Below are 26,017 nucleotides of genomic sequence, written 5' to 3'. Positions count from 1 at the left end.
CGTGACTGGGAATGTTGCACTGGCAAGAACCCGAAGTAAGTTTTTTTTCAATCTCTACTACTTTGCTGTCACTAATCCATACTTTCTAGTACGAGCTTATCCACGCCGCCTCGCTGAGTTGGCCAACCACATCGGCTGCCCTCCACTTGTTGAACTTACCCGACGTTTCCTCTATGACCAACTCCACACAGATGACGGCACCTCATCAGCCGACATACCCATTCAGCAATGCCCATATCCAACAGGCAGGGTCTCTGTCTTCCACTCTGCCGTTGCCACCTTCTATGCACCAAGCGACGAGTCAGGCATCCGGGGCATGCGAACCGAGCGTATACGGTCCACTCCATCTTGGCGCAAGCACGGCCCACGGCGCGATTGTGCATTAGTTGTTGAGGACCAAGACAAGCCGGGCATGAAGGGGATGAGCGTGGTCCGCGTGAAACTTCTCTTTTCATTCGAGTATGATGGGAAGACGTATCCGTGTGCGCTCGTTGATTGGTTCAAACGTGTGGGCGCGTCACCCGATCCGGAAACAGGGATGTGGAAGGTACGACCTGAGACATACCGAAATGGTCAGCGTGTCGTCTCCATTCTCCACCTGGACACTTTCCTCCGTAGTGCACATCTTTTACCTGTTTTCGGGCGGGATGTTCTCCCCTTCGACTTTCACTTTTCTTATTCACTTGATGCATTTGAATCTTACTACGTTAACAAATATGCAGATCATCATTCTCACGAGATTTGCTTCTAACACTACCATTGTAATAACTCCTTTAGCTTGTAGAAATTTACCTTGATTTGAGGTTTTGGCTGAATCGGGGTAGTCGTCAAAATTTGGCCTGGGTTGGGATTGAACTTGGGAGGGTTGGCAGATTTTTTCGTGTTTGGCAAGCAGCTCAAACGCGCCAAACCTCACAAGCGCCGCCAAACAATGTGCTATCTTGCTGATGACGTCTGCAAGATTGAGGGCGTGGAAGGCCCAGAAAAGAGCGCTTTGTATCTGTCGCTGTCAGGAACGAAGCCTGTGGACGATTCTGCTCGTATTACACCCAGAGGAAACTCCGGGTCAGGATCATCTGAGGTTGACCCTGTAGTTTTCGTTGTTGATAAGGGCGCCGCTGAGAAGAGACCAAAGTCTGCGAGTAATGCGGGCTCGAATGAATTGCCTGCACAGAAGATTGAACAACGTTATGGTGCGCCTTTGTGGTTTTGTTCTAAAAAATGTTTTTTAAACTCTGACGCTCACCAGTGTATTACCGACTTTACGACGATGATGGCGAAGTTGTCTCGAAAACGTCGTTTGACGAGAGCGACTCTTCTTTGGGTCGCATTGACATATTTACCATTCCGCCACCTCACACAGTCGCTTCCTTGAAAGATCGTCTCATTCATGTAGAAGGGGTCTTGGGTCACGATGTTCAGTTGCTTGAAAACGAGGATGGAGAGGTTACCTTGAACGATGGCGATGTCATTTCCCTTCTCACTGACAATTGTCCAGGCTCAAAGGAGGGACAGCCGATAGTGTTCACATATGCACGGAACGGTTCTGATAAAACGACGGCACCGGGGACTCATCCTTCCTTTTCGAAACGTCTTACAGCCAGTAGAAATTGGGGTGAGTGAGAATTGTAAGGAATACCGTGTTGCCTCTGATGTTGTTTAGCCGGCGCGAGTCATGATGCCGCGTGGCATTCAGTGGCGGCTGGAGAGATCCTTCAAACAGACGGAGTTGTCAGTAATAAGCCATACGGCACTACCCGTGGTATTTCTGTCGGTCTTTGAGATTTTTGCTTTTACTGATCTTTCTGCGATAGATGTCTCTTGCTATGTCGGAATAAATAGTTTTGGAAAGAAAGCTTGTATGTTCCTCCTGTCATCCTTTGGTTTGAGGGTGGGACGTTCTTACATGTCATTTTTCTGCAGTTGTTTACTCAGGTGAGTTCCTACCTTGACTACTGATTAATTCGCTTGTCAATGTAGCCCGTAGATTGTGTGACTTTATCCTGAGACTTCCTTGCAATGCGTGTTCTTCTTCTTTCGATGTATATTCCAGTCTCTTGAAATTAGCCTGGGTTAGGTTTTGAAGCTGATCTTGGAAAGAAAGGAAAATGGTGCCTGTGAGGTAAAAGAGTAACAATGTGTTGCCTATTACTCAAGAAAAGCCTGAGTCCTAGTAATTACTCCTCTACATACTATGCACCGAAATGTGACTCAACATATTCCTTGGGGTCAGGGCACAAGACGTGGAATGCAGTCAATATCGCGTAGCGCGACCGCGCGCTCCTCCCAAGTTGCCTCGTCGGAGAGTGTTATATAAATTTTATAAGCAGGAAGGGGCGAGGACGAATGGGTGAGAGTCCAACCTGACAAGGCAAAAAACAAATAAGAAAATCTGACAGGAACTTGAGATAAATTCGCGTGGCGCATGAACGAGACGGCTACACAGCTACGGCAACACAAAAGATGTAAGGCATTATTTGTCGCATGTTACTAGCATACTTAACCAGTGGCTCGATCTACGAATGGAAAACTATCACATCGTGGTCCGTGGATTGTGGAATTTCCTGATGTAGTACATGTACAAATATTCCAAGTCCTAGTACCTACAATTTCACCATACTACACACATTCGTTGTTACCATATCCAATGTCTGCAAAGCAAATAAAGACCAACCTGTTGTTCAAATACAGACCGCGTTCTTCGGGCCCTCGGTCTTGCATCCAAATGGACTAGCGCAATCAGCGAACAAGACGAATTCTTCCCCATTGCAAATAAAGATGTATGCATTGCCGCCATTAACGCTGGCTGTGTTCGCGCAGCCGACATCGCCTGTGAACGCCGCCAAATTGAGAAACAGAGAATTGGACCACAGACGATGTTGCACATACCAGCCTGATCAGCGGGGCACGACTCGCCCACATCCTGCGCCATCGCGGCCCCTGCGTAGAACAAAAGTGCAAGGGTGGCGGTGGTGATGGAGAATCACATGACGAACAGGTTTGAACTTGATAACTGAGTAAGTAGTGGCGGATTTGTTGTTGGGGGAACTCACAAAATCGATACGGCTCATTTTATAGCATACACATTCAAGTTCTCTCATGACCTCACATGCTTGGTCTCCTTTGTCCCGTCTCTCCTCGCCACGGGCATCCGTCGTTGCACCAATTTTGTTCGAGATTGGTAAGGATCCGTACGATGTGGACATCTTCCAGTCGGCTCCCGCGGTTATAATTATAGCCATATATTCCATTCAAGGTCTTGACAACTTGGTTACTGTACGATGATGGAATCGCTTTGAGCCTTCTGGCGAGAGCAAATTGAGGTGCAGAGTCCTCAAGGTGCTGTTGTTTTGTCACCCATCGCACCACCTCTTTGCGCCTTCCGACCTAACTATGGTACCAGATTGACGCTGTCGATAGGAGGCGCACGGAGATGACGCTGCCGATTTACTTTGTCCGAGTCGAACTTGAATTGAAGTTTGTCAAGTTCGCCTAGGGCCAGTTTACGCTCCGAGTCACCGCTCCTTCAGGTTGGCCAGTTCACAATGTTCTGTCAGGACCTTTTAGTTCTCGTTGCGGTATCCGGGTGGTTCGCGTACATTTTTCTGCCCTTTCATCGCAACAGACTGAGATGAAGTCGCCAAATTTACATCTGTTTGTTGCCATTTTGGTATGTATTCCTTCAAAAGTTTTTGCTTTCCGCTTCCATTCCCCCCAATTCTCAAGGCCTTCTTTTACTCCACAATTCTCTATTGGACCGGCTGTATACCTGCTATGTGCATCCGTTGATAATCATAGATGAGCGCGGTGCGCAGCTTCACACAAAATTCGTCATCAACGGACCACGCACATAATTAACCAAATTTCACCTTGCACACAGTGACCGCTGGCATATCATTACACTCACACCCTTCAAATCACCGCCTTACAATTCGAACACGTTTGCAACCTCACCCGCTTCGTCATTTCCTCGTCTCTATGCTACCCTTATCATTCGATCAGTCTTCTCCAGATGCTGCGTGGGCGACAAATCCCGCACGCTTGCGAGCGCCAACATTTCTGATGACATACATTTGCCTTCTTGATTGTGCCGACAAGCTACGGAGGGATCACATGAATGCAGAAGACCTCGACTTGGGGCACACAAGATCTCCTCAATTGATGCCGTGAAACCATGCACTTACCACTAGCATCCATTCGCCAACTCAGCTAGACGAGGAGGGAAGTGTCGAGACATGATGCGTCGAGAGGTGCGATGTTCGCTGTGATAAATAGCGTTAGGGTCCAACTGTTAATATATTTTTTTCTGAAGGCTCGGAGACGCAAGCCAATGGGGGGGTTGGCAAATCTACCGCTATAAGTAGAACTATAGTTCGTTGTGAGTCGAGGCAGGAAATGGAATGTAAGTACCGTGCTCAGACATTTATCAAAAAAAAAAAAAAAAACACTCCCTACTATCTTGCATTGACACGCAAACACTGTCCATGCCGACAATTCGACATCTTCATCCCACACAAATAGCAAAAATCGACGCCACATCGACACACAATGCTGTTACACCCCGACAACCTCTGCACCACTGCCTTGCACCCCGGACACGTCTGCCACCCTTCCAATTTCGCAGTCCGCCTAAGCTCTTGGGTAGCTTCATCCTCGGCGCAAGGGCTCCCTTTGTGCATTGGACGCCGGCACCATTTGCACGTCGCCTTGTGACACGCGGGACACCGGACAGATTGAAATCTAAAGGACGAGGCGGCTCCGAGGAACGTGGTGCAGCTCTTCGTGGGACAATAGAGTCGCTGACTTTGCAGTGTTGCGTACTCGCGCATCTTGGCTGATAGATTGCGCTTGATGTCTTGATCTTCGAGGTGTTTGAGTATTCGCGTGGTGGGGACTCTTTTCTTGCAGCATCGCACAGGGAAACACGACTCGTCTTTGATGGATTGGTTGACGAGGACCGCAAGGCAGGAGGAGCAGTAATTGTGCTTGCATGGAGCACGGAGGACCTTGTTGAGGGTCACTTCGTCAAAGCAACTAATGCATTCGACCGTTCTATGCAAATTCCGGATCCTGGTGTTGGTCAATTGTCCCGAACAACACATGAACCGGGAACGAACCGTTTCTTCGCATGAAGGTGACGTCCCCAGAGCTTGCCCACGACTTTCTTCAAAGTAATTTCAAAGAGCATTGTTCGTTAAACGAGAACGTTTCGTCTGAAATGTGAGCCATGTTTCTAGTGAAAGGAGAGACAAGCAAAAATATATCGGTTTCAAAGTGGGTGAGACCGGGCGAGAGAAAATTGTTGCCATAACAAAAAAAAACTGAATTTCTTCAGAAGGCTTTTACAGCCTACCGATGCCGATAGTTGAGAAGGAGTCGTGAAGAGTCGGAGGCTTTTCAATGGAAATAATGGAACACTGTTTTCTTCGACGTGTCCTGCCAAACAAGGGTGCACACATTGCGCAAATTTGGCGCGACTTTTTCCATGATCGTCAAAAGTGATAGTGACGCCATCCAAAGAACATGATATACAAAGGGCAGACGACCGGACCTCTACTCCAACAACCAGAAATTCAAACAAACGAAGAAGGAATGAAAAAGAAGAAAGAGGTTTCGATGTTGGTGGATGCCAGACGGCTCACTCTCAATCAAACCTCCCCCGGAACCCTTCCCTCAACAATCTTTACCACAACCCCCGCCTGAACCAAAATCCCATCCCCCTGAAAACACTCCGGATGCCTCACCTCTGGCTCCCGCGTAAAATATGTATCATTCCACACCCCAAAATACGTCATCCCCAATGCCCGCGTCGTCCACTGATAGTCATGTGCGAACCCGGGAGGGCAGAATATCTCAATCACGGCGGAGATGCGGGTGGGCGGCATGAAGACGAGGTGGGTTAGGCCGTTGCCGTGTACGCCTAGGAGGATCTGTTTAGGACATTGTTATTGAGGCCTGAGGACTTGAAAACGGAAAAAAAAGGCTGTTACAGTCGTCCGAGAAGCAGCGCGGACTTGTTCGTCCTTGGTCATATGTTCCGCTTCGAGGACTTGGAGTTTCCACTCTGGCTGCTGTTGGGAAGACGTGCTCGCCGATGCCAACGGAGCCCACTTGCGATCGACTCCCCCACCCTTGACCAACTCCTTCTCTCCACCACCAGCCTCCCTCTCCGCATTCTTTCGCGCAACTAACGCCTTCAGCTCTTTGACGAGCGCCTCATGATCCTCCTTCAATAACCTCCTCTTATGTGCACTCTGTCACGAAATATAAGTGATGACGACCTTTTCCGGCATGGGCAACATCTTCTCATTCTCCGCCTCCGCTCCGACGAAACGAGCATGATCTCCCATCTGCGACCCCTTCACCACTTCCATGCCGTTCCCCTCATTCAAAGGCAACACAACAGACAAATTCCCAAGCTTCACACCCGCAAATCGCCAGATCGCCTCCCTCACAGGATTCCACCACCCACCAACCTGAATCCCTCTCAACGTCCCGCGGACACGCATATAGTCCCAAGCCTCCGCCGCAGTCCTCTGCGTCCGACTCCCACACATCACACCACGATGCGCTGCGCTTCGGTCTGCCAAAAGTGCCAAGGGGAAGTGCCATGCCCTCGCCTTGCTGGTGAAAGGCGACTCAATGCTAGCACTGGTCACTCGATCATCCCAGTCTTCCTGGTGTTCTACTGTAAGAGACGGAAAGGCCGCTTGAAGGAAATATGAATTAAACCCAGGGTCGTCTCGCTATCCATCCGCGTCCGAGTGTATGAATATGGCGCGATGTATTGGCGGAGGTGTGGGGTGGATTGAAGAAGACTTGGGGTGATGGGATGTGGGTGGGGAGAAGAAGCCGTGCCAGAATGCTTGAACGCCGAGGAAGAGTTCGGCAACGAAGTGGTAGTAGTGTCGCAGGAATTGGGGTGGGTCGTTGAAGAGCAGCTGATGGATCAAAAGGAAAGGCATTGTCAAAAAGGCTAATTTGACGCCAACAAGGAACTCACCGTATTCCCGTCAACCGTCCAAACTCTCTTTTCCTCGCCCTCTTTACCCCACATCCCCGCCGCCTCAAGTACGCTTAAAAAGCGCATCTCCCATTCTGTAGGTTCCCTCTGCGCAATGTTATCTGGAGTGTTGAGCGCCATGAGCCCCGTGCTGGTCATCATCCTGATCTCGGGGAACAAGCCGTCGACCTTCGTGGTGCCGTATGTGTCGCTTGTCGAAGGGGTGTATGACGAGTTGTGTATGATGAGGAATAATGTCCCGTTCGACATGTAGAGATTCTGGAATAGCGTCCATCCTGGTGCATGTGCGAGTACGGTGGTTGGCAGGAGGGCATCGGATTGGGGTATATGCGTTGGTGAAGAAGGATAGGCTGCGGCGATTTGTTCTGATGCGATTCCAGTAGGCGTTTGCGTCTCCGTATGTGCATTTGCATGAGGAGCAACCGACGCCGCCAAAGCTGGCTTGTTGATGACCACCGTGGCTATTGACTGGCCTGTCACTTGTTGACTTGGGAAGAGGAAGGACGAGATGTGCATGAAACATGCTCCGAACAGGACAAGGACGGCATCCCGCCTTGAGAGATTACTTCGGAGAAACACCATGGGATGTGTTTGGGTATGATTATGAGGGTCGTCTTCGCCAATAAATAAATGGGCAAAACGACGATTTAAAGAATGTTGTGGCGAAAAGAAGGTGCTGGACGCTGTCGACGGTTCGTTCACATTCGGTTATTGTCGAAGAAGATGGCGAGTTCCATTATTTGGTTACATAACGAGAAGAAGATGGTGGTGCGCATGTGAATATTTCAAATCGGGATCGCCTTGCTTACCTGGGGAGTACAGATTGGAGGCAATAGTACAGAGCTATTGGTGGAGAGGGATTGGGAAGAATGGGCAAGAAATTCTTGACTGCCGACTTGTTGAAGGGCATATATCGGGACGCGCAGGTCTATCGTTTTGGCATGGGTACAGCATCGTGAGTTTCTGAGTATCATAAGGTCGCAACGGACGTCCAAGTCGCGTCAACACGTAGTGATTATAGATAATAGTTCGCTGACCATGAGTGGTGGTGATGGTCATATATTTACACGTGATTCTAGGCTATTCCTATGCTAATGACTTTGTTTTATCACTATCTATGATTGTTATACTGGCCTGGAGACGAAAAATGACAGGAAATAGAATGGGAACGAGTAACTCTGTATGTCGTCATAGACAAGGATGCGGCCCGCTAAAAGGATACTTTCCTAATGCGGACTAGCGCGGACTGTACGCTGCCGCACTTGCCGGCATCGCCGCGTATATAATTTAAAAAAACCAAAAAAAAAAATGTGTTTCTTCATTTGGCGCTCATAAATTGCACTACTGCTCTCCTCTATACACTCGTCGCCTTCCTCATCCGATAACTGAGGGGGCGTAAACATAGCGACAGCGTCACATATTTTTCGACTCACGTCTCGAGAAACGATATGATCTGACCGGTGAAGTTAGATGACAATGTTGTGATGAAGTATGCATTCGTACTTGGTGTTGTACCTCTCCTGGGATTCCGCTGGCCTCGATGGCTAGTAGGTGACTGAATGAATTCGTGTCGATTGTCTCTATGCCATTGCACACCTGGATCGAAGTACCGGTTCGTGAATAAGAAATGTAATTATGTCTTACAGATGTTGATAGTCGTACCTCTCCTGGGATTCCGCTGGCCTCGATGGAGAGTAGATGGCTGAATAAATGTCTAAGCCTTTAGCTGAACAAGTGTTGTTCTTTACTACTCACCGGCCGATTGTCCCTACGCCGTCGCACAACTTGATCTAAGGACCAGTTCTTGAATAAGAAACGTAAATCCGAAGATAAAAGTCTTACAAATGTTGTTAGTGATGCGATTACTAGTATAGTCGCCTCCAACACTATTGAACTCCCCACCAGAGATAACGGGCCTTGAAGCCCCTAGAAAAATTGATGGCCTGACGTTCAAATTGTCCGGGTTAGCGATGATGGCTCCGCACGTTGGTGATGACATACATACCCATCGTTCACATTCGCTTGTCCTGGTAAGTCTCCTTCCATTTGATCCAAGAAGTTCCCAGTTTGCGCCTGCTCATTGAAGTTCATGTTGTGAGGGTTTAGGAATGATTTTAGGCGCCAAGTTCCACAGCTTCGCATAGCGACCTCACTTCCCACACATGGAATGCTAAATGGCGTTTAATTCCGACAAGGACGCGCCCCTGATTTAAGTCGCGTCGGCGTTGGACGAAAAGGGAATGTTACAGTAACATATGTGTGACGTTCCAATCGCCAGTCACGCTGCCGTTCACACAGCTTGCCCTCAACGCTATCCACTGCTCGCTTGTGTTATCAAGTGGTTGTCCTCGCCGTGCTGCGTGCATGTTACTTTGGTCTTACCAAGTGACTTGCCAGCTGTGGCTTCGCGACCTCTTTTAGACTATTTCTTACTGTGACTGCGTACAGCGGCGTACTTGCTTGAGATCCGCGCCAATCATATTCAAGCACTCGTCGCCCAAACCAACACCAACGCCACCCCAGACAGATCTTGCTTCCAAACTCACAAAAAACAGCCGAAAATGGGAGGGGGAGAAATTTCAACACCATCTGGAGCCGAGGAACACCTAGTGCGAGGCGCCTGTCCAGAAACCCAGACATTCGACTCGGGATTGACTGAAGAGAAGACGGAGGGGAGGTGCTTAGTGTAGGATTGCGTCTTGGCTCTGTTTGGGTGAGTACTTGAGTTTGGTTCATACCGACGAGTACTAACCCCGTTCAATTACCTCATCAGTCAGCTCTACATACCACTGCCAGAACTCGGGCAAGGAGAGCTGGCTGAGCTACATAGTCACGATGCCAAATACCAGCACGCCAACGCCGTAGAAACGACACGTACGTCCCCTTTGCATCTCGGTCTGTCCTCCGTCTCTGACCCACCCCCTAAGAAGCCATGACCTACACGCCCCTGCGCCGTAACTGTCGAAATATGGAAGGGCTCGATCACTACTAGGACAACTTTTCGACGAGCAACAAACGGTGTTCGGACGGCAACTCAAACGATACGTACCCATGAGGCGGAGGACGATGTGCAGCGGACTTCGAGGGGAAAAGAGTCATCAAAGGTTCGTTCCATTTCTTTTGCTGCCCTTTTCCCAGTTCTAACGAACCCACACCACTAGCACAGATTCGTGTATACTTATCCTCCGATCCGCTAGCATTTAGGTACTCCTACCCTCTTCCCTTTCCCTTCTTACCTCATCCACCCCTCTCTTGACAGATGTGGGTCCATTAAACGTCCTCTATCAGCATCCCTTGGAGCTTCGAACCCTCCTAAACATCAACCTTCCCTCACGTCTATCGAACCTATATGAAACCGCAACGGCCAGCTTCAAGGGAAATATGTCTCTCATGCCATACCGCAATTAAACCTGGACGACCGAGTTCATGGGTTTGGAAACTGCAAGAGAGGAGGGGAAAAAGAATGTGTGGAAGATGTATGCAGTTTAGGTGGTTCTGCGCGCATATAGGTACTTGCGATGGGATGACGATGCCATCGGAAGGGTTGGTCCCACCTTTGCTTCGAACCCGACCACGACATCTTCACTCAAAACGACATCCGTCTCTCCGCAGTCCAAGTTGCCGATCGTTCACCAACGGAGCCGTCCCCTGACTCGCATTCATAGATGTTTCCTACAGATGGCCCAACTTCCTCTTTACTCCGTTCTTGCGCCTTTCCCATCTCGTCCGTCTCATCTTCAAAATTCAGTCCATTTTTGCGATTCGGAACTTCGCCGCCAATGCCATCAACGTCAAACAACGAGTTCACACTCCCTCCTGCTTGGTTCAATTCCCGCAGAGAAGAGCTGTTCTACGAAACCTGTGAAGGCGAGAATGGACTACCAGAGAATTCTCACCTTCCCCTGTCCCCTCCTCACCACACAAAACCCCTCATGTCCCGAATCAGTGTTCGTCCCCCGTTACACAATCCACTACTCCAAACCACGCCCTCTTTCACCATCTTCCACTCCCCTACTCTCCCCGCCTTACCTCCTGCTGGCGAATGACAAAACAGAAGAAGCTTCGGTGCCGATATACCCACCACCACCTATCCCAACGGTCGTCCGTTCCTCGTCTGCCTCTTCCTCTTCCTGTTCCAGCTAAATGCCACCTCTCGCCACTCTTCCGAACCTCCACATAATCCTTCCACTCCCGCGTACCACCTACCTCAACCTCATCTTGCAGGCCACCTCCACGCTTGAGCATCCCTGCAGACTGCATCTTCGAAACGGACGATTAGTTCTTCTGTATTCTCGTTTTCCCTCTCGAAGATGACCTGGACTTGATAAGCGCCTGTAAATCGGACGACTTTCGATTTGAATTTTGACGTGGACTTGGGCAATGGGCATGGATGTGGGGGGCGACGATGATGGGATGCTGTCCCTCTCGCTCCGATCTTCGAGCCCCAAGGTTGACTTGAAAACGGACATCGCCAAAGGCCTTGAAAGAACTCCGATCACGCGCTTCTGCGCAGCCCACCTTTTCTTGGCGACGTCTCGCCCCCACCTTTGCCCTTGCAAGTGACCACCTTCTCTCCAGTCCAGCTGATAACGTTATCAGATCTGCGAAGAACATGAACGACGTGGTCCTTCCCCTAAACTCGTCTCGCTTATGCGGTCCCATGTACTTCGTGCATGAAGTCCTCCTCCCTCGCCTGCATGCAAAGTTTGGTGGTTTTCTTGTCGGTTTCTGAACCAATGCTTTCGATTATGATGTATCTATTTCATCGCTGTCATTTTTATCTACACGCACTTGTTTGTAATTAGGTAGGTTATTCTCCCCGAAACATCATGTTGATGATCTCTTATGCAAGAACGTCATTCGGGAACGTCAACGCTTCGACTTGATGGACAACCGACTGCGTCGAATTCAGACGGTTCAATTGGGAATGGAGCTTCTGGACTTTCATACCCGCAACCCCTCTCGTTTATGCCCACTAATTAGTACGCGTGCTCCTTGTTTTTTATATACAGTCTGGACTTTGTGATAATCTATAGCTAGCACCTGCTTTCCCTGACAAGCGTTATGCTTTAGAGACGATTTAAGGCGCAACGTCTGCATACAGAAAGAGAACAGTTCCTACAGATCTAGAATATCGGGGGCAAAATCAGTAACTATCCAGCGTCAAGCGAGGACGCAACATACCTTCAAAAAGAGGGGAAGATACTGTTGACATTCCTCACATGTTCCTCCATGACGGCTCTTCCAAGAATGCATGACACAATCATGATTCACCTGCAACGTCCGAGCCCTCTCCTGCACCAGCTCCTGGAACACGAGCGGTTGCTCTACCCTGACAGCCGCCCCCACCTCATTCTCCACCCTCCGCTCAGCCGCGACCACCAACCTCTGATCATCCCACTGATCGCATCCGCAGTTCTTCCACGGCGCAGCGCAGAGGTAACAGAACTGCGTGTGGCACCTGCACGTCATGTGGTAGCACCCGTGCTGCAGTTCAACGATCGCATGGCACCCTGGGCAAGTCTGCCAGTGCTCGGCTAGTGCGAGTGCCTTGAGCTCTTTGACTGCGGCGTTCTCGCTACAGTCTCCTGCGTCATGCCCGGCTTGCCTGCATGAAGAGCACGTCAGGCTTTGGCATTGCGGGCAACGGATGGCGGTGAATGCTGCAACGGCCTCTGATGATCCGAGGAAGGCGGAGCAGGTTGGGAGGACGCAGTAAACGCGAGTTTGCGCGGGCGTGCCGAACTCACGTAGCTTGGCTTCGAAGAGAGAACGGAGACGAGCATTGAGGAAGGTGGAGGCTTGTTCGGGTGGAATGGGTTGTTGACAGCATCGGAGCGGAAAAAGGGATTCGTCCCGTGTAAAAGCTTCGACCAAGGAAATAACACAATCTCTGCAGTAGTAGTGATCGCAGGATGTGTGCAAGCACTCTTGAAGGCGGATGTAGTCGTTACAGACCGTGCAGGCAACCCTGAGAAGAAGCATGAGCGTGAAGATGAAGTAGAGTATGAAAAAAATCCTCGACCTTTTGTGCCGATCAATACTGGGGCCAGCAGTTGAGGTTCGGGAGATGTTCGTTGACGGGTTGATCACCGCTTCACCTATCCCTTTATGTGTGCTATCTTGCCTGTCGACTTGGTTTGGCGACGCTCCTACAGTGCTGGAAACACTAAAATAAGCGTAAGACTAACAACAAGATTATACATACTGGGGAGGTGGAGGTTCAACAAAAAGCGCTGGATCCTCAAGCAATTTCTGCGTCGGGGTGGGCTCAGGCAAATCACCGCCCTGCGACAGAATCTCCGCGACCCGATGGTCTTCCGCAGCTGCTTGCTCCACAATGGAAAAAGCATTCAAAGTATTCTGATCCGTCTGAAGAGCAGCGCCGATGCTTCTTGCCAGTTTAGCGTCCTCCAGAAACGTGCGCCACTCATTCAGTTGTTCATTCTGAATTTCAAGGGCTATCTCATGGTCCGAGCGCGGCTTGTCAGCCCGGCCTTTACCTTTACACGCAGAGGTGAGTTCTTCGAGGTCTTGCTGTGCAAGCTGGGCTATTAAGAGCGTGGTTTCGAGGTCGGCTTCGTAGACGGATTGTTCTTGATCAAAGAGTGAAAGAGAAGAACCCGACGACATCGTAGCTCCAAGTTCGTTCAGGGTGTGTTGTCTCGCGTATCAGCTCCAGGACGTTTGTACGAGCGGTGTGGGAGACTGGAAAGCGAGACAACTGCCCAATGAATCTAGCGCCGAGTACTGTGAAGATTGATTGGATAGGTACCCACGGTCGCCTTTTGCCTGAACAATCGATCGAGATTATATCGGAGCCCATCTATTATTGGTTGCTTGAAAAGAGTAATTCAAGTCAACGTTTCCCTTCATGAAGTTTTATGTAACACTTACACATCGTATTTAGGCTTGGTTTTTCCAACACTATTGTAAGGCTACTCTGGGAGGATGAGGGAATTAAACGTAGACCAACCCAATCACAACAGTGAGCACTTACTCGCACTTTGGGCTGGAACGGCAGACTTGTCGGAGTCGTGTTGGTCAACAAGTTCATTGTCACTCCAATGTCACGTCAGGCTTTTTTTCCGCAACCGGCTCCCACAATAACCGCATGCGAATTGTATAGTACTAGTACGACAACTTCCTCTCAGATCCCATGGAAAGCAAACACGAGAAACATAGCGCAATATCCCAGAGCGGGATAGCCAGAGCAAGTCCGATACTTTTTCTGGGCTGGAACATTGTGAGGACAGGATAATAATTACGCAGGGTAATAGTCTTTCTTGTAATCAAAATTTTCCCTTTCCACAACAAAGAAAGTCAGTCGAAATTTTTGAATATCCCCGCTCGTAAAATCCAAGGAATAGTTGAACGGATCCCCCACACCTTGCCTTTTGTGCGGCATCGTCCGAACAAAGAGTCCGTTCTCATTCTTTCCCGCCCCTTGTATCAATTCCGCATCGCGCCTGAAAACAAAGGATTCCTTTGCTTCGGCTTTCCTCTTAATTTTTCTCAAAGGTCTTACTTTTACTACCATATCACAAACTTGAAAAGGCTTTGGATATTTAAGCTTTTGTTCACCCTTTACCAGCTGAGAAAAGGCAAAGCAAAGTTCTCAGTGGCCCGGATTTTTAAAAATCCTATGCCTTTCCCAAGATGAACATTTTTAAATATAATCAGAATGCTCCTGAAAAGGAAAAGTGTCGGACTTTCTCAAGATATTCTAATTGGTAATATTGGGCAATGTTTCTCGTGAAAGGCCTTTTGAAAACATGGATCAGCCATCAAACGAGTTTTACCCAAGGGGATTTCATGAAGCGTACGAATAGTGTTGCCGTCGAAGCGAAGTGACTTCGAGGTAACTTCGATTCGATTCGGGAATGACACCACTTCGATGCAGTTCGAGGTAAGTAATATTGGACAATGATTATGTCTCCCGTGGGCCGTGTCCATTATCAGAGGGTGTTTCTGTCAGGAATCTGCCGGTGGGAGCCCTGTTCGTGCGACACACAAAAAGGTATTCGCACACATCGCGGCCACTCCTCGCCATTTGCGTCGCGGACATACATTAAATACATCGAGCAACTGTCTCAGGAGGGGGCGAAGCACAAGGCGAGGAAACTCACTGTTTACGCCCAGCAAGCGTCCGGCACTTACATACGCACAACTACAGAATTGCCGAGACCGCGACAACCCGCAATTGAGATTCTACCTCAGGCTCCGTCTTCCCACCTTTAATTTGTACAAGAACTCCTTCTTTCCGGTCATTTTCTAAGGAGACAGTGCTGACCCTGCACTCGAATCAATTATTCCTGGATGGACACGAGGTGCGACATAAATGTCGATTGCCAGTGTACTTATGGAACGGCTTGGAACGGTCGGACAGACCTGCCAGCTGTACGCACTCTCTTCAAAACGTGGTTGTTTGGCTCATCGTATCATAGGGTTGATGATTTTTGGCTTTATTTTGTCTGAAGGTGCGAATTCTCCTCATTTTATACTATCCGACGTGCCTAATGGTGGCTGTTCCTAGTAATTTTGACCCTGCGCGCATGGGCAGTATGGGAACGAGATCTACGTCTGGGTGTCTTTCTGTTATCCCTGTTTACGCTCATGACTGGGGCGGAGATATATGTGACGAATTTCTTCCTTCGCGGCCTGCAATGTGTGTCCACAATCTGTCATATTTTAACTGTCATCTCACCGCAACCGACACCTCATGTTAAGTTAGTGCAAAGCCATATCCAGAGTTTCTCGGTTGCTTTCCCACCAGCGGAAATCGCATCGTGTGCTTGGATTGGCACGACGCATTCATTGTATGCTAAAGGAGCAATAGCCCTTTCAATAGTCAACGTCGTAGTCGTGTGCGCGCTCTCTGTAAGCCTATACATTGTTTCTTTGTGGGAGAATCAAACTAACCACTAAATTTCTGCAGCCAGAGTATGTTGCGGTTATTTTCTCGTACGTTTACGTTCTCAGGCTGCCTCTACGTGCAAAATACTAACTGATCAAGTCAAGTGTGGAACGCGTACTCCATACACTTTTGACGAGTAGGGTCCTGCTTCATATTCGACAATATATGAAAAGGCAACAACCATCGTATTCCGATGGTCTTACAGACCTACACGTTGATCTGGATGCTAGCAAACCAGAAAACCGATTCCAACAGCGATAGACAGTATGATACGCTTTTATACATCCGGGAATGGACCACACACGCCTATCCAAGTTTTTGAATAATGCACAAGTAGTGTAATCAGACTCAGCAAATTAGATCGAGGCGTTGTTGCCTTAGAATGTAGAATATATACATCTATCTCATCCTAGACAGAAGAACATTTATTTGTCCTCCATATCCCTCGCAACAAAACAGCTTTTACTTAAGTACCTCAAATCTGACCGTAACCACATCGATTTATGGCATAGGTATGGAGCGTAGAGCAAATGGATGAAGAAATAAAATTTCGAATCCAACCGTCGAGTCGCAATCGTATGTACGTGATTTTGTCAAGATCGGTTTTGTTCATCGCATTCGGACTTACTGATATACTAACAGAGATCAAGGTACATATGCACTTCTCGAGCTCGATAGAGAAATTCAAAGCACTCAGGATAAACCAGCGACACGGATTTGCATAGTCCCAAAAAGGTTCGCGACCCCGAAATTTTCTTCATGGAAACGCTCATGTACGTACTATGAACGGCGAAATATAGGAACATGAATGCCAGATATCTCAGAGGCAGCCTCAGGCTCGCTTATGCATCATCGTGTCCAGAAAAACAGCTTCGTACTGCTGGTCTTCTGCACAGCTCGTTCAGAGATGCCCAGAGGCAACTCTTCCTTCAAGAAACGCACCCAGTGGGAGCTTTCTCCTTGTTTAAAAAGAGGCATGAACAGATCATCTTACTATACTCGTTTAAAAAATACCAGCTGTCGGTGTTCAACACCCTGCAAATCAACGCTCTACATACGTATTTACAATACCATCACCGCCCCTTCCAACTTTCCCCCAGGTGGTGACTTGCTATACCAAAAAAAGCGTGCAGATAAGTTGACAACGCTGCGCATGATGCCGAAAGAATGGTGCCAAAAAATTAACGGCGGCGTACGCCAGTTCTAGAAGCGGTTGCGTGAACACCGAACACATACAAGAAGAGAACAATTTGTGCAAATCTGAAAGTAGGTGGAATGGTTAGCCGCAATATAAAGCCGAAAAGCGGGTACCATATCAGCAGATAGTCACGAAGTGTGAAGGAACACCCTTCACAACGACCTCCACCCTGTCGGAACTGCCAGTTATGCCTGACACAGTCATGGTTGTCTCGAAGTTCCCGCCTTCTTTCCTCGACCCTCCGTTCAAATACCGCAGGCTGGACCGCTGGAAACCTAGCGCCGAGCTCGTTTCGGGCTTGACGCCTAGCCGCGGCCAATAGACGCCCCTCGTCCCATTGTACACAGGGACACTCTTTCCACCGAACGGCGCAGAGATAGCAGAACTCAGTGCGGCATCGGCAGGTCATATGGTAACACCCTTGTTCCAGCTCTACGATAGCATTGCATCCGGGGCAAGTTTGCCAATGCTCACTTGAGGCCAACGCCCGCAACTCTTGAGTTAACTGTGCGGCCGGGTCCTCTTTACATGCCTCGTTTGGGTGGCCAGGTTGTTTACAATAAACACAAGTGAGACCGCGACATTTTGGACAAGGAAATGTCGATGCTGCTGGGACGCCCTCGGAGGACCCAAGGAAGGCAGAGCAGGTTGGTACGGCACAGTAAATTCGTCTTTGTGAAGGGGTGCCAAACTCCCTGGATTTGGCGGTGAAAAGAATTTGTAGCCGGGAGGATACAAAGGTCATGATGTTCTCGGGTGGGATGGGTTGTTGGCAACATCGTAAGGGGTACAGGGATTCGTCGCGAGTGAAAGTTTCAACGAGATCTACGACACAACCTCTGCAGTAGAAGTGGTCGCAGGGTGTGTGTAAGCTGTCCCGCACTCTGACCTGTTCCCCACAAATCGTACAGGAAATTCTAGAGGCCAGAAAACATATGAGGTTCGAAGCCAATGGGCGAGAGAATAAATTACCGTTTGTATCCGTCAACACTGGGCCCCGCAGACAATGCCTTGGAAGCATATTTGGAGGTGGCTGCTGTGGTAGCGGTTCGCCTCTCAGCCGCGGCTTTTCCTTTGCCTGGAGTTGGGCTTGTTGCCATCGCATCTCTGGAAGGATTGGCGTCAGCAAAAAGTCCAGCAAAGGTAATGATAGAGAGTACTGAGAAGAGAGAGGGTCGACAAAGAAGTTGGAATCTTCGAGCTGCTTTTGTGCGGCGGTAGGCTTGGGTAAGGTACGTCCACTTGACAGCAGGTCGGCTGCACGATGGTCATCCGCCGCTGCCTGTTCCACGATAGAAAAGGCTTGTAAAATGTTTTGGTCAGTTTCAATAGCGCTGCCGATACTCTTTGCCAGCTTAGCATCCTCCAGAAATGCGAGCCAGTCACTCAGTTGCCCCCTCTGGTATTGAAACGCTAACTCCTCATCGGAGCGTGGGGCGTCAGCTCGACCTTTGCCCTTGCGAGATTGAGTGACTTCGTCGAGATCCTGACGAGCGAGCTGGGCTATTAGGAGGGTGGTCTCGAGATCTTCCAGGTAGATTGATTGTTGCTGGTCAAAGAGTGGAAGCGACGGCTCAGAGAGCGACATTGTTTAAATGTAGGTATGATAGGATGGACTGTCTCGCGATTCAGCCTCGATGTGCCGTTGGAATCGATGTGGGAGCCTGGAAAGCGAGACAAGCGCCCAGAGAATCCATGGATAGCGTCTGAGCCTTTTATACATGCAGCTAGACGCCGGATACTTCTCAGAGGCACCATCGATCGGACGAACCCGAGGGAGGAGAATATCGAAGGCCATCCATTGGCTTTTGATAGCTTAATTTCTTTTGTTGTTACCCAATGTTTGTAACAGCTGCCAGTGGTGGCAGTTCCGCAGCCCACTTGACTTGAATCTGACCTGAGGAGTGTAAATTATACGTTGCTTGTGGTACTACATTAGGTCAGTTTGAGGCGGTATTTGATGGGATGGGCGAAGCGGAAAGTCTCTCCAGAAGTTTTGTGCCTCGCTCTGACACGTTGCCGTCCAGCCAACCTAAAGAAGGCCCCCCGAAAGTCCCCTTGGAGGCTGGTTTCTATTCCGGACAGAATTTTTCGAAAGAGGGCCGTTAGGCCGGGTGCCATTCGGACAGGAATTGGACCTCGCGAGCAAAATAGCCGGTTCCAGAGTCTGGACAGGTCTTCGTAGCTCGATGTGAAGCCAAATCGCAAATGGACAGGTACTGATGCATAGGCTAGGGGTATAATTGTGAGATCATACGATGGTGCGTCTTGAGAAGTCCTGGGTTCAAAGCAAGTTCAAACCATGATGAAGGGGACTTTTGGAAGGTTGTAGCACTGTGGTTTCGTAAAATCATCTACGGATATTACATACATACACCGGACGGCGGACACACCTGCAAAAGGCCTGTTCCCAGAGTCCGGACAAATTTTCGAAAAGTTGGCGAAGGCCAGGTGCAATTTGGACAGGTTTCGCCGGAAATGGGATGGACAGAAAACCCAAAAATGCCCGATTTTGGGAACCAGCCTCCAAGGGGACTTTCGGGGGCCTCCTAAAGAGCCCGCGGACATGCGTAAACAGTGGAAGGAAGCCGGTCTTCTGGCCGAACAATACTCCTCACCCTGACCGTTTATGCGCCCAAAGAAAGGACTTCACGCTGAAATCAAGCCAAGTAATCCCGGAATCTGTTCATGTCGTGCCAATAACTTTCGTTGTTGGTCGGATGCTAACGATAATTATCAGAAGGGCGACGTGGCAGGACGGGCGCTGAGAATAAGCAGCTAACATATGCAAGGCCGATTGGCTTTGCCTTTGATGTGCCAGGTGAATTATGCAACGGCAATAATGACAAGTGATGTAGGACAGAAGTGCGCCATTTCGTGCATCTGCAAAGCTTCCCCATGTCATCCGTCTGGTAGAATGGTTAGAGTGTATTTTACGACAAAGGACAGGGTACTTACGATGTAGACCTCCGGACGTCGGCTATTTTTTGCTTTGGTCTCCTCCGATTTGGCCTCCGCTGGCCGCGCCTGCATGCTATCCGGTTTCAAGTCATCCATCCAAGTTACATCCTCTAAGTCCGCACCAAACTCCTCAAACTTCCTGTTGAACCTCTTCAACCTGGTTTCCTCCTCCACTGACCTGTCACCATCTCTCCCCGTGTTATAGATGGGATTGTTCGTTGTATCGCGTGTCAAACGAACTAACGAACTTGGTGACGTCGTCCAGTGCGTAAATGATGTTCCGTCAGACCGAATGACTTTCTGTGGAAACTTGGGCACCATTGGGTCCGGTAACACTGGTGGCCGACGTTTCCAGACGTGCGTGCGGCCATATGGTGAGTTGGATACAGCCCTACATTGCCGTGGTATCCAATTTGCGTTAAGGGTTTGAGAAGAGGAGGCGCTGAGGCGCTGGGAAATCGCCAACATCTTCAAGCGTTGAACAAACAGGGCCCAGGCGACTCGGATTACACCTTTAGGTGTCTCGGGAGTCGGCCCGGCCCGACTCGAGGGCCGATAAGATGATAGATTTCTTCTGTTTTCTAGACCCATCTCAAACGTTAACTCGCCTGCGGTCACCTAGAGCTACAATCAATTCCAAGTCAAGCTGAAGAACTATTTTCCGAAGCACGTTCAAGTGGGTACTTCATTCCAGAAGTTGAAGCATTGGGAGGGCGTTTCAGGCCTTGTAAGCTTGAATCTCAAGCCTTCGCCTACGACATACGCCTCAGGCCTCAAAGGCCTCAATATTGATGACGCGCTCGACTCTGCCATCAGATTTAATCGAAGCGATCGTGGATGATCTGGCCTTACAAAACGACACCACCGCACTGAAGACATGCGCTTTAACCTGCGGATTCATGAATTTTTGCAGTCGGAAGCACCTATTCTTCGCCATACATGTGGGCGCCTTCTCAAGCCTGGAAGGTTGCCCTGGAGGCACGCCTAGCATAGAACAGCTAGTTTCTTTGTCAGATCACAGTCCAGAGATTGCCGATTGCATCAAAGAGTTCTCCTACAAGCCTTGGCCCGGGGACTACAGGGACCAAACCACACCCGTCGTCTTGAAACGCCTCACAAAAGTTCGGTCTTTAACCCTAGTTAGATTCAGGCCATGGAAGGATGTGCCGGTACGACTTTAGGAAGCAGTGACCCACCTGATCCAACTGCCCAGTGTGGCGAAACTAGTCCTTCAATCGTGCCACAACATTCCGATAGCTGTCTTCATGTCCTGTCCCAATCTCACCCAATTGAATCTGGAAGACGTGGACTGCAGGATACAAATGACCTCATGAACTTGGTTTCGAACCAAGTTCCACACAACCCCCCTCGCGTCAAAAAGTTCTCCTTTTCGAATGGCAGTCCCGCTCCTTCAGGCCAGAAGACCCGATTCTCTTCCCTTTTTCAATTTCAGCGACCTTCTTCACCTGTCCCTTATCCCCTACGGTGAGATAGGGAATTCGTCAGAGACGATATTAAAATTTAAAGGAGACGAAACAACTTACTTTCCTTACCTGTCAAGGTCAGTGCCGATACCTAGATAGCCCCTCTTATGCTGACACGCCTTTTGTAATAAGGCCAAAGGGCCAGCTACCGGAACGAGCCAAATCATACACCCTCAGCATTCAGCAACCCTCAAATGCCTCAATGTCAACCCCACCCTCAGCGACATGAGCTGGGAACTGAAAATGCTGGTGGGAATGAACATCCTCGAGGAATTGAAGTTGCCCGTCAAGGTAAAGTATCGCACATCTGGAGAGGAGTGGCGGAGACTGGACGAAATATTGACACCGTCCAACTTTCCACGTCTGCGTCGAGTCAAAATAAGCATCAAGGTCCCTCGCCCTGTTTCAAGGAGGTCAAAGGAGGAGGAGATATTGGAAATAAAAGGCTCTCTTCACCGCTTGAATGAAAACGCTTCTGTCACGCTCCTTTTCTCTGTTTCTCGAATTTTTTAGCGGGAGAGTCGACAATGAGTAAGTATCTGCAAGGGTCTATTTCGATGCCGGTCAGAAGGACTCGAAAAGAAGCGAGTCAAGATATGGTGGGCTTGCGAGTCATAATAGGATCTAGAGCGTTTCGGATGTATGGGACTACAACAAAGAACTAGCAACGCGAGTAATGAAAATTATAATTACGCAGCACGAACACACAAATAATATCATGAGCGCCGGGTTTTTCCTTGGTCGATCGTAATCCCCAATTGCGAGAAATCTGAGCTGAACACGAGTGGACCATCTTTCGGAATAGGTTTGTTCAAGAACATGGCGCGCGATGCCGCTTTCAAGCTCTGCCGTTCGCGGCAAGCTGATGAGAATTGTCAAAAAAAATGAAACAAAGAAATAAAGTCTCCTTTCACCTGGCTTGTGTTTTTTCCAATCCTCTTTCTGACAGGTGGAGTTACAATAGAAGGCCTTGGAGAAATCAGCAATAGACAAGAACTAAATTGTAAAACAAACCAATCGGCATCCCGAGCAGAGTTTGAATTCCGTAGCCTTCGTCTCCCTCTTGCCACAACCCTCTCTGCTACACGTTTTCAACACAGATTCCTTGGCCCCTGGATCACTATTTGCCCAGTTCCAAACTTCAGGAACCATCCAAAGGTCTTGCGAAAGCCATAAGTAATCATGAGCATCCTCCGGACCATTCAAGGACCGCGGACTATTATTGAGTTCATCTGGTCGTTCCGGAGTCCAATATTTGAATAACAGAGTAATTGAAACGGACCATACCAGGTCGTGTAACGCGTCCAAGGATTCTCATCAAAATATTCGGATTTGCCTTTGAAGCTGCTCTGAGATATTGCTGCGCTTGAAGGCTGTCACCCCAGAGCTTGAAAGATGCCAGTGCGGCTGTGTAAAGGAGAGAACCACAGTCAGATTCGAGGCGCTTTGCACGTGCTTCAGTCATGGGATCACGGCTAGGAGCCTTGAAATCCGTGCCGCCTTTCAAAGGATCTTCGCCTCTGTCCGCGGGTCCCGGGCTTAACCAAGTCTGAGCGAAATATAACGCATCCGCGAGTCGGCCCACGCGAATGAGATTCGATCCGAGCCAGGTTCTTTGTGCCATATTGTCGCCAGGACAGAAACGCAGCATCTCTATCATGATATTACTGGGATCAAGACGATACCATGTTAAGGTCGACGAGCAAATTTGATAGAATTTACTTACGTCGATTTCTCATATCTCTTTTCTTCAAAATAGAGGCGGACTAAAGCTTGCATGACACGCATGTACGGTCTGGTATCTAATATCGACCAAAAGTGGCCAACATGCTCCCCATCGTCGTCAAAGCATTTAGGCCCAAGACGCTCTTTCAAGATGTTTCGTCCTGTTCTTATGGTTTACAACGACATGGAGAACCAATTTTTCTTTCGGCTTACCTCGGGACTCTGCTAATTCAAGGGTTTGAATCGCATGAGGACGGTGACGTAGAAATGCTAGCTCAATCATAGCATCTAGATTATTCTGATCCTTGATCGCTTCCATAATGTAAGGGAGTGCCTCTCGAGGCCTCCGTTTCCTGGCCAGATCCGCTCCAATATCCAGACTGCGAAGACAATGTCAATGTGCAAATGTGATTAAAAAATAGGCGCCACTTGCTTTCTCTGAGATTCCTCGGAGACCATGCCACCGCCCACACCAAGCCGACCTTCCATTCCAGAGCGTCGATCCATCTCGTAATGAGTATAACGCTACCACGATTCAACGACGAAGATGGAGCACAACACGCGGTTGGGTTGGAACGAAAAATGGCCTGTGAAGTATGTGACGAACGTGTGACCTGACATAGGACTTGTCATGTGACAGCGTTAGTCTTGGTGGTGTGTGACAATTGAGCGCCAGCCGTGTACAGATTGAAGAAGTCCTCGGCGCGTATCACACTGGTACTCTGTGTTAAAAATATATGGCATGCTTTCCTTGATGTTGAAAGTTATTTTAATGGAGTGTGTAGGGTCTAATGGGACCCTTCCCTCTCCTCCACCGGCCTTGAATGAATTAATGACCCCCAACATCAAGTCAAGAACCAAGTTTAAGGGAAAACGAAGTGTCCCAAGGAAGGCTGAAGGAAAGTGACTGAATTTGAAATATCATCGGCAGACATTAAGCAACGAATCTGGTTTTCTGGAGAATGAATTGAGTTGTGGTCCGAAAAGACGCAAGTGGAGTCTTGAACTCGGGAGATACACGTGACAGGGTTCCATTCAAGTACCGTGGTTAATTGTGCGATCGAATCCCTTAGGGAAAAACTTGTTGGGTCGTACACACTGCGGGCCTTGGCTTATATATATACTGGGTATAATGTGGAAAAATGCGGAAGATATTAATAATAATGCTCCCTTTAAACTGCCGGAATTACTTGGAAGATATTTAAAATCTTTTATCTCATTTTATCGATTTTTTTCCGTCGGAATTATTAAGAATATCCTGGGGTGGATAAACGTCGAAGATATTGGAGAGGAAATTTCTACAAAAGGCAAGTCCATACATGCGCAGCAAATATGTGGAAGATATGTTAATACCACGAGGTGAAGAAACTTCTTAATATAGCAGTATCTTCGGATCTAACACTTGCTTAATAAGGCTATTTGCTGTTGACACCACTTGCTCCATCCACGGCGTCATCAAAGCATACAACGACGAACTCGGACTCTACTCCTCAACGTTACAAAGCTCAATGGAGACGGGAATGCGCCCACACATGACAGTCAGTAGCACACTATTGTTTTCTGCTAACAAAAGTCATAGATTTCGTTCTACTACGTACAGGGGATTATACCAACACGCAAAAGGAAGCACAAGATGACGAAAACACATAAACGGAGAGTCGACATGCGATCTAACGCATAAGCACCATCAGAAGGACACGCATCAGGGAAAAATAACTTGATTATGTAGTTCTAAATAGCCACAGTATTTATAGTAGCCTGGTATACAAGTCCCCCCATATGTTGCTTCGGTAGTTCTCCCTTGCATTGTAGTAGACACCAGTAGTCTTCCCTTGTACTGCAGTAGATACCAGTAGTATCTTGGTAGCATCTCAGTTTCCCCCCATACTCGAAGGTAGCACTCAGTAGTTCCTGCCTACAGCAGCTACCTGATCTACTAACAATGCTTATTTTGGCACATGCTGGGGATCACGAAAATAGAAAATTGCATTGCGAGTTCTAACTATCAAACAACTACTAATATGTACCTAGGCTGATAACTCACTGTTGGTATCCCCAGTTCGGCCATCAAACTCCATTTGAACCCGATCCTTGGCGTCACCAACACGCCTAGAAACGATGGCAGCTTCTTTGTTAACCACACCGGAATTATGACTTGAGCCGCAATCACCTGAGACATCGTTGCACAATTGAATCTGCTCGTGGAGTTGGTGGGCCGTTGCAGCCGTTCGGGAGGGTGTTGGTGAGTCGTCGTCGTTGTGGGTGGGGCCGTGTTCACCATTGGTGGGACGGGGTGCTCGGCCGTTGTCACTGAGCGTGGTGGGTCGTCGTCGCCGTTCGTGGGTGTTGTGGTGGGCCATTGTCAGCATTGGTGGGGTGGTGGGCCGTCGTGGGTGCTGGTGATGAGCTGTGCTCGCCGTTCATGGGGGTGCTGGTGGGCCATGGTGGTGGGCCGTTGTTGGCGTTGGTGTGGGCCATTGTTGGCATGGGTGGGGTGTGGCGCTGGCCATCGTTGGCGTTGATTGGGAGTGGTGGTGGGTCGTCGCCGCTAGTGGTGTTACCGTGTGTTGCTGCGTGTAATCGTCGTTGCATGCAGTCATCGTCATGCTATTGTCGTGTGTTCGTCACCTTTCCTCGTAGTGTGGTTGTCGTCTCCTATCGTCGTAATGCAGTTGTCGTCGTCTATCGTCGTCGTCTGTCATCGTCAT

The 26,017-nt window shown here is 48.9% G+C and overlaps 9 protein-coding genes across 9 annotated transcripts in view; 1 reads left to right on the top strand and 8 right to left on the bottom strand.

Annotated features, from left to right (window-relative positions):
* The window catches only part of LACBIDRAFT_333821 (uncharacterized protein), a gene marked incomplete at both ends in the record, with an annotated part of 3,577 nt that extends 1,500 nt beyond the window's left edge, over window positions 1-2,077 (top strand). The window contains 6 exons of the mRNA XM_001888536.1: window positions 90-547; window positions 896-1,193; window positions 1,250-1,615; window positions 1,664-1,731; window positions 1,843-1,935; window positions 2,054-2,077. Coding sequence (XP_001888571.1) covers window positions 90-547; window positions 896-1,193; window positions 1,250-1,615; window positions 1,664-1,731; window positions 1,843-1,935; window positions 2,054-2,077 — 1,307 coding nt within the window. The remainder of the gene's footprint in view (window positions 1-89; window positions 548-895; window positions 1,194-1,249; window positions 1,616-1,663; window positions 1,732-1,842; window positions 1,936-2,053) is intronic.
* A 2,377-nt stretch (window positions 2,078-4,454) lies between these two features.
* LACBIDRAFT_240429 (uncharacterized protein) lies at window positions 4,455-5,102 on the bottom strand (the record flags this gene model as incomplete). Its single annotated transcript, XM_001888498.1, has 1 exon — window positions 4,455-5,102. The coding sequence occupies one exon, from the start codon at window positions 5,100-5,102 to the stop codon at window positions 4,455-4,457; it is 648 nt and encodes a 215-aa protein (XP_001888533.1).
* Window positions 5,103-5,342: 240 nt separating this feature from the next.
* LACBIDRAFT_333819 (uncharacterized protein) lies at window positions 5,343-7,606 on the bottom strand (the record flags this gene model as incomplete). Its single annotated transcript, XM_001888497.1, has 6 exons — window positions 5,343-5,417; window positions 5,458-5,553; window positions 5,745-5,930; window positions 5,991-6,254; window positions 6,282-6,746; window positions 7,004-7,606. The coding sequence occupies 6 exons, from the start codon at window positions 7,604-7,606 to the stop codon at window positions 5,343-5,345; spliced, it is 1,689 nt and encodes a 562-aa protein (XP_001888532.1).
* A 772-nt stretch (window positions 7,607-8,378) lies between these two features.
* Window positions 8,379-10,139, bottom strand: LACBIDRAFT_333818 (uncharacterized protein; the record flags this gene model as incomplete). Its single annotated transcript, XM_001888496.1, has 8 exons — window positions 8,379-8,409; window positions 8,458-8,579; window positions 8,621-8,726; window positions 8,780-8,814; window positions 9,026-9,194; window positions 9,458-9,557; window positions 9,777-9,846; window positions 10,074-10,139. The coding sequence occupies 8 exons, from the start codon at window positions 10,137-10,139 to the stop codon at window positions 8,379-8,381; spliced, it is 699 nt and encodes a 232-aa protein (XP_001888531.1).
* Window positions 10,140-12,093: 1,954 nt separating this feature from the next.
* LACBIDRAFT_312944 (uncharacterized protein) lies at window positions 12,094-13,657 on the bottom strand (the record flags this gene model as incomplete). The annotated part of the gene is made up of 4 exons (XM_001888495.1): window positions 12,094-12,150; window positions 12,209-12,995; window positions 13,050-13,184; window positions 13,233-13,657. The coding sequence occupies 4 exons, from the start codon at window positions 13,655-13,657 to the stop codon at window positions 12,094-12,096; spliced, it is 1,404 nt and encodes a 467-aa protein (XP_001888530.1).
* Window positions 13,658-17,122: 3,465 nt separating this feature from the next.
* On the bottom strand, window positions 17,123-18,727 carry LACBIDRAFT_312942 (uncharacterized protein; the record flags this gene model as incomplete). Its single annotated transcript, XM_001888494.1, has 3 exons — window positions 17,123-18,056; window positions 18,112-18,246; window positions 18,300-18,727. 3 exons carry the CDS (start codon window positions 18,725-18,727, stop codon window positions 17,123-17,125), a joined length of 1,497 nt encoding a protein of 498 aa, XP_001888529.1.
* Window positions 18,728-19,862: 1,135 nt separating this feature from the next.
* Window positions 19,863-20,691, bottom strand: LACBIDRAFT_312941 (uncharacterized protein; the record flags this gene model as incomplete). The annotated part of the gene is made up of 2 exons (XM_001888493.1): window positions 19,863-20,048; window positions 20,098-20,691. 2 exons carry the CDS (start codon window positions 20,689-20,691, stop codon window positions 19,863-19,865), a joined length of 780 nt encoding a protein of 259 aa, XP_001888528.1.
* Window positions 20,692-22,300: 1,609 nt separating this feature from the next.
* On the bottom strand, window positions 22,301-23,628 carry LACBIDRAFT_333815 (uncharacterized protein; the record flags this gene model as incomplete). The annotated part of the gene is made up of 6 exons (XM_001888492.1): window positions 22,301-22,446; window positions 22,499-22,553; window positions 22,599-22,816; window positions 22,872-23,251; window positions 23,311-23,470; window positions 23,523-23,628. The coding sequence occupies 6 exons, from the start codon at window positions 23,626-23,628 to the stop codon at window positions 22,301-22,303; spliced, it is 1,065 nt and encodes a 354-aa protein (XP_001888527.1).
* Window positions 23,629-24,792: 1,164 nt separating this feature from the next.
* On the bottom strand, window positions 24,793-26,017 carry LACBIDRAFT_333814 (uncharacterized protein; the record flags this gene model as incomplete). Its single annotated transcript, XM_001888491.1, has 5 exons — window positions 24,793-24,872; window positions 24,908-25,040; window positions 25,251-25,270; window positions 25,354-25,619; window positions 25,938-26,017. The coding sequence occupies 5 exons, from the start codon at window positions 26,015-26,017 to the stop codon at window positions 24,793-24,795; spliced, it is 579 nt and encodes a 192-aa protein (XP_001888526.1).

The sequence above is a fragment of the Laccaria bicolor genome, genomic scaffold (assembly GCF_000143565.1).
Source record: "Laccaria bicolor S238N-H82 LACBIscaffold_56 genomic scaffold, whole genome shotgun sequence".
NCBI lineage: Eukaryota > Fungi > Basidiomycota > Agaricomycetes > Agaricales > Hydnangiaceae > Laccaria > Laccaria bicolor.
The sequence above is the reverse complement of the archived record's forward strand: the minus strand, read 5'-3'. Positions and strand labels throughout refer to the sequence as shown.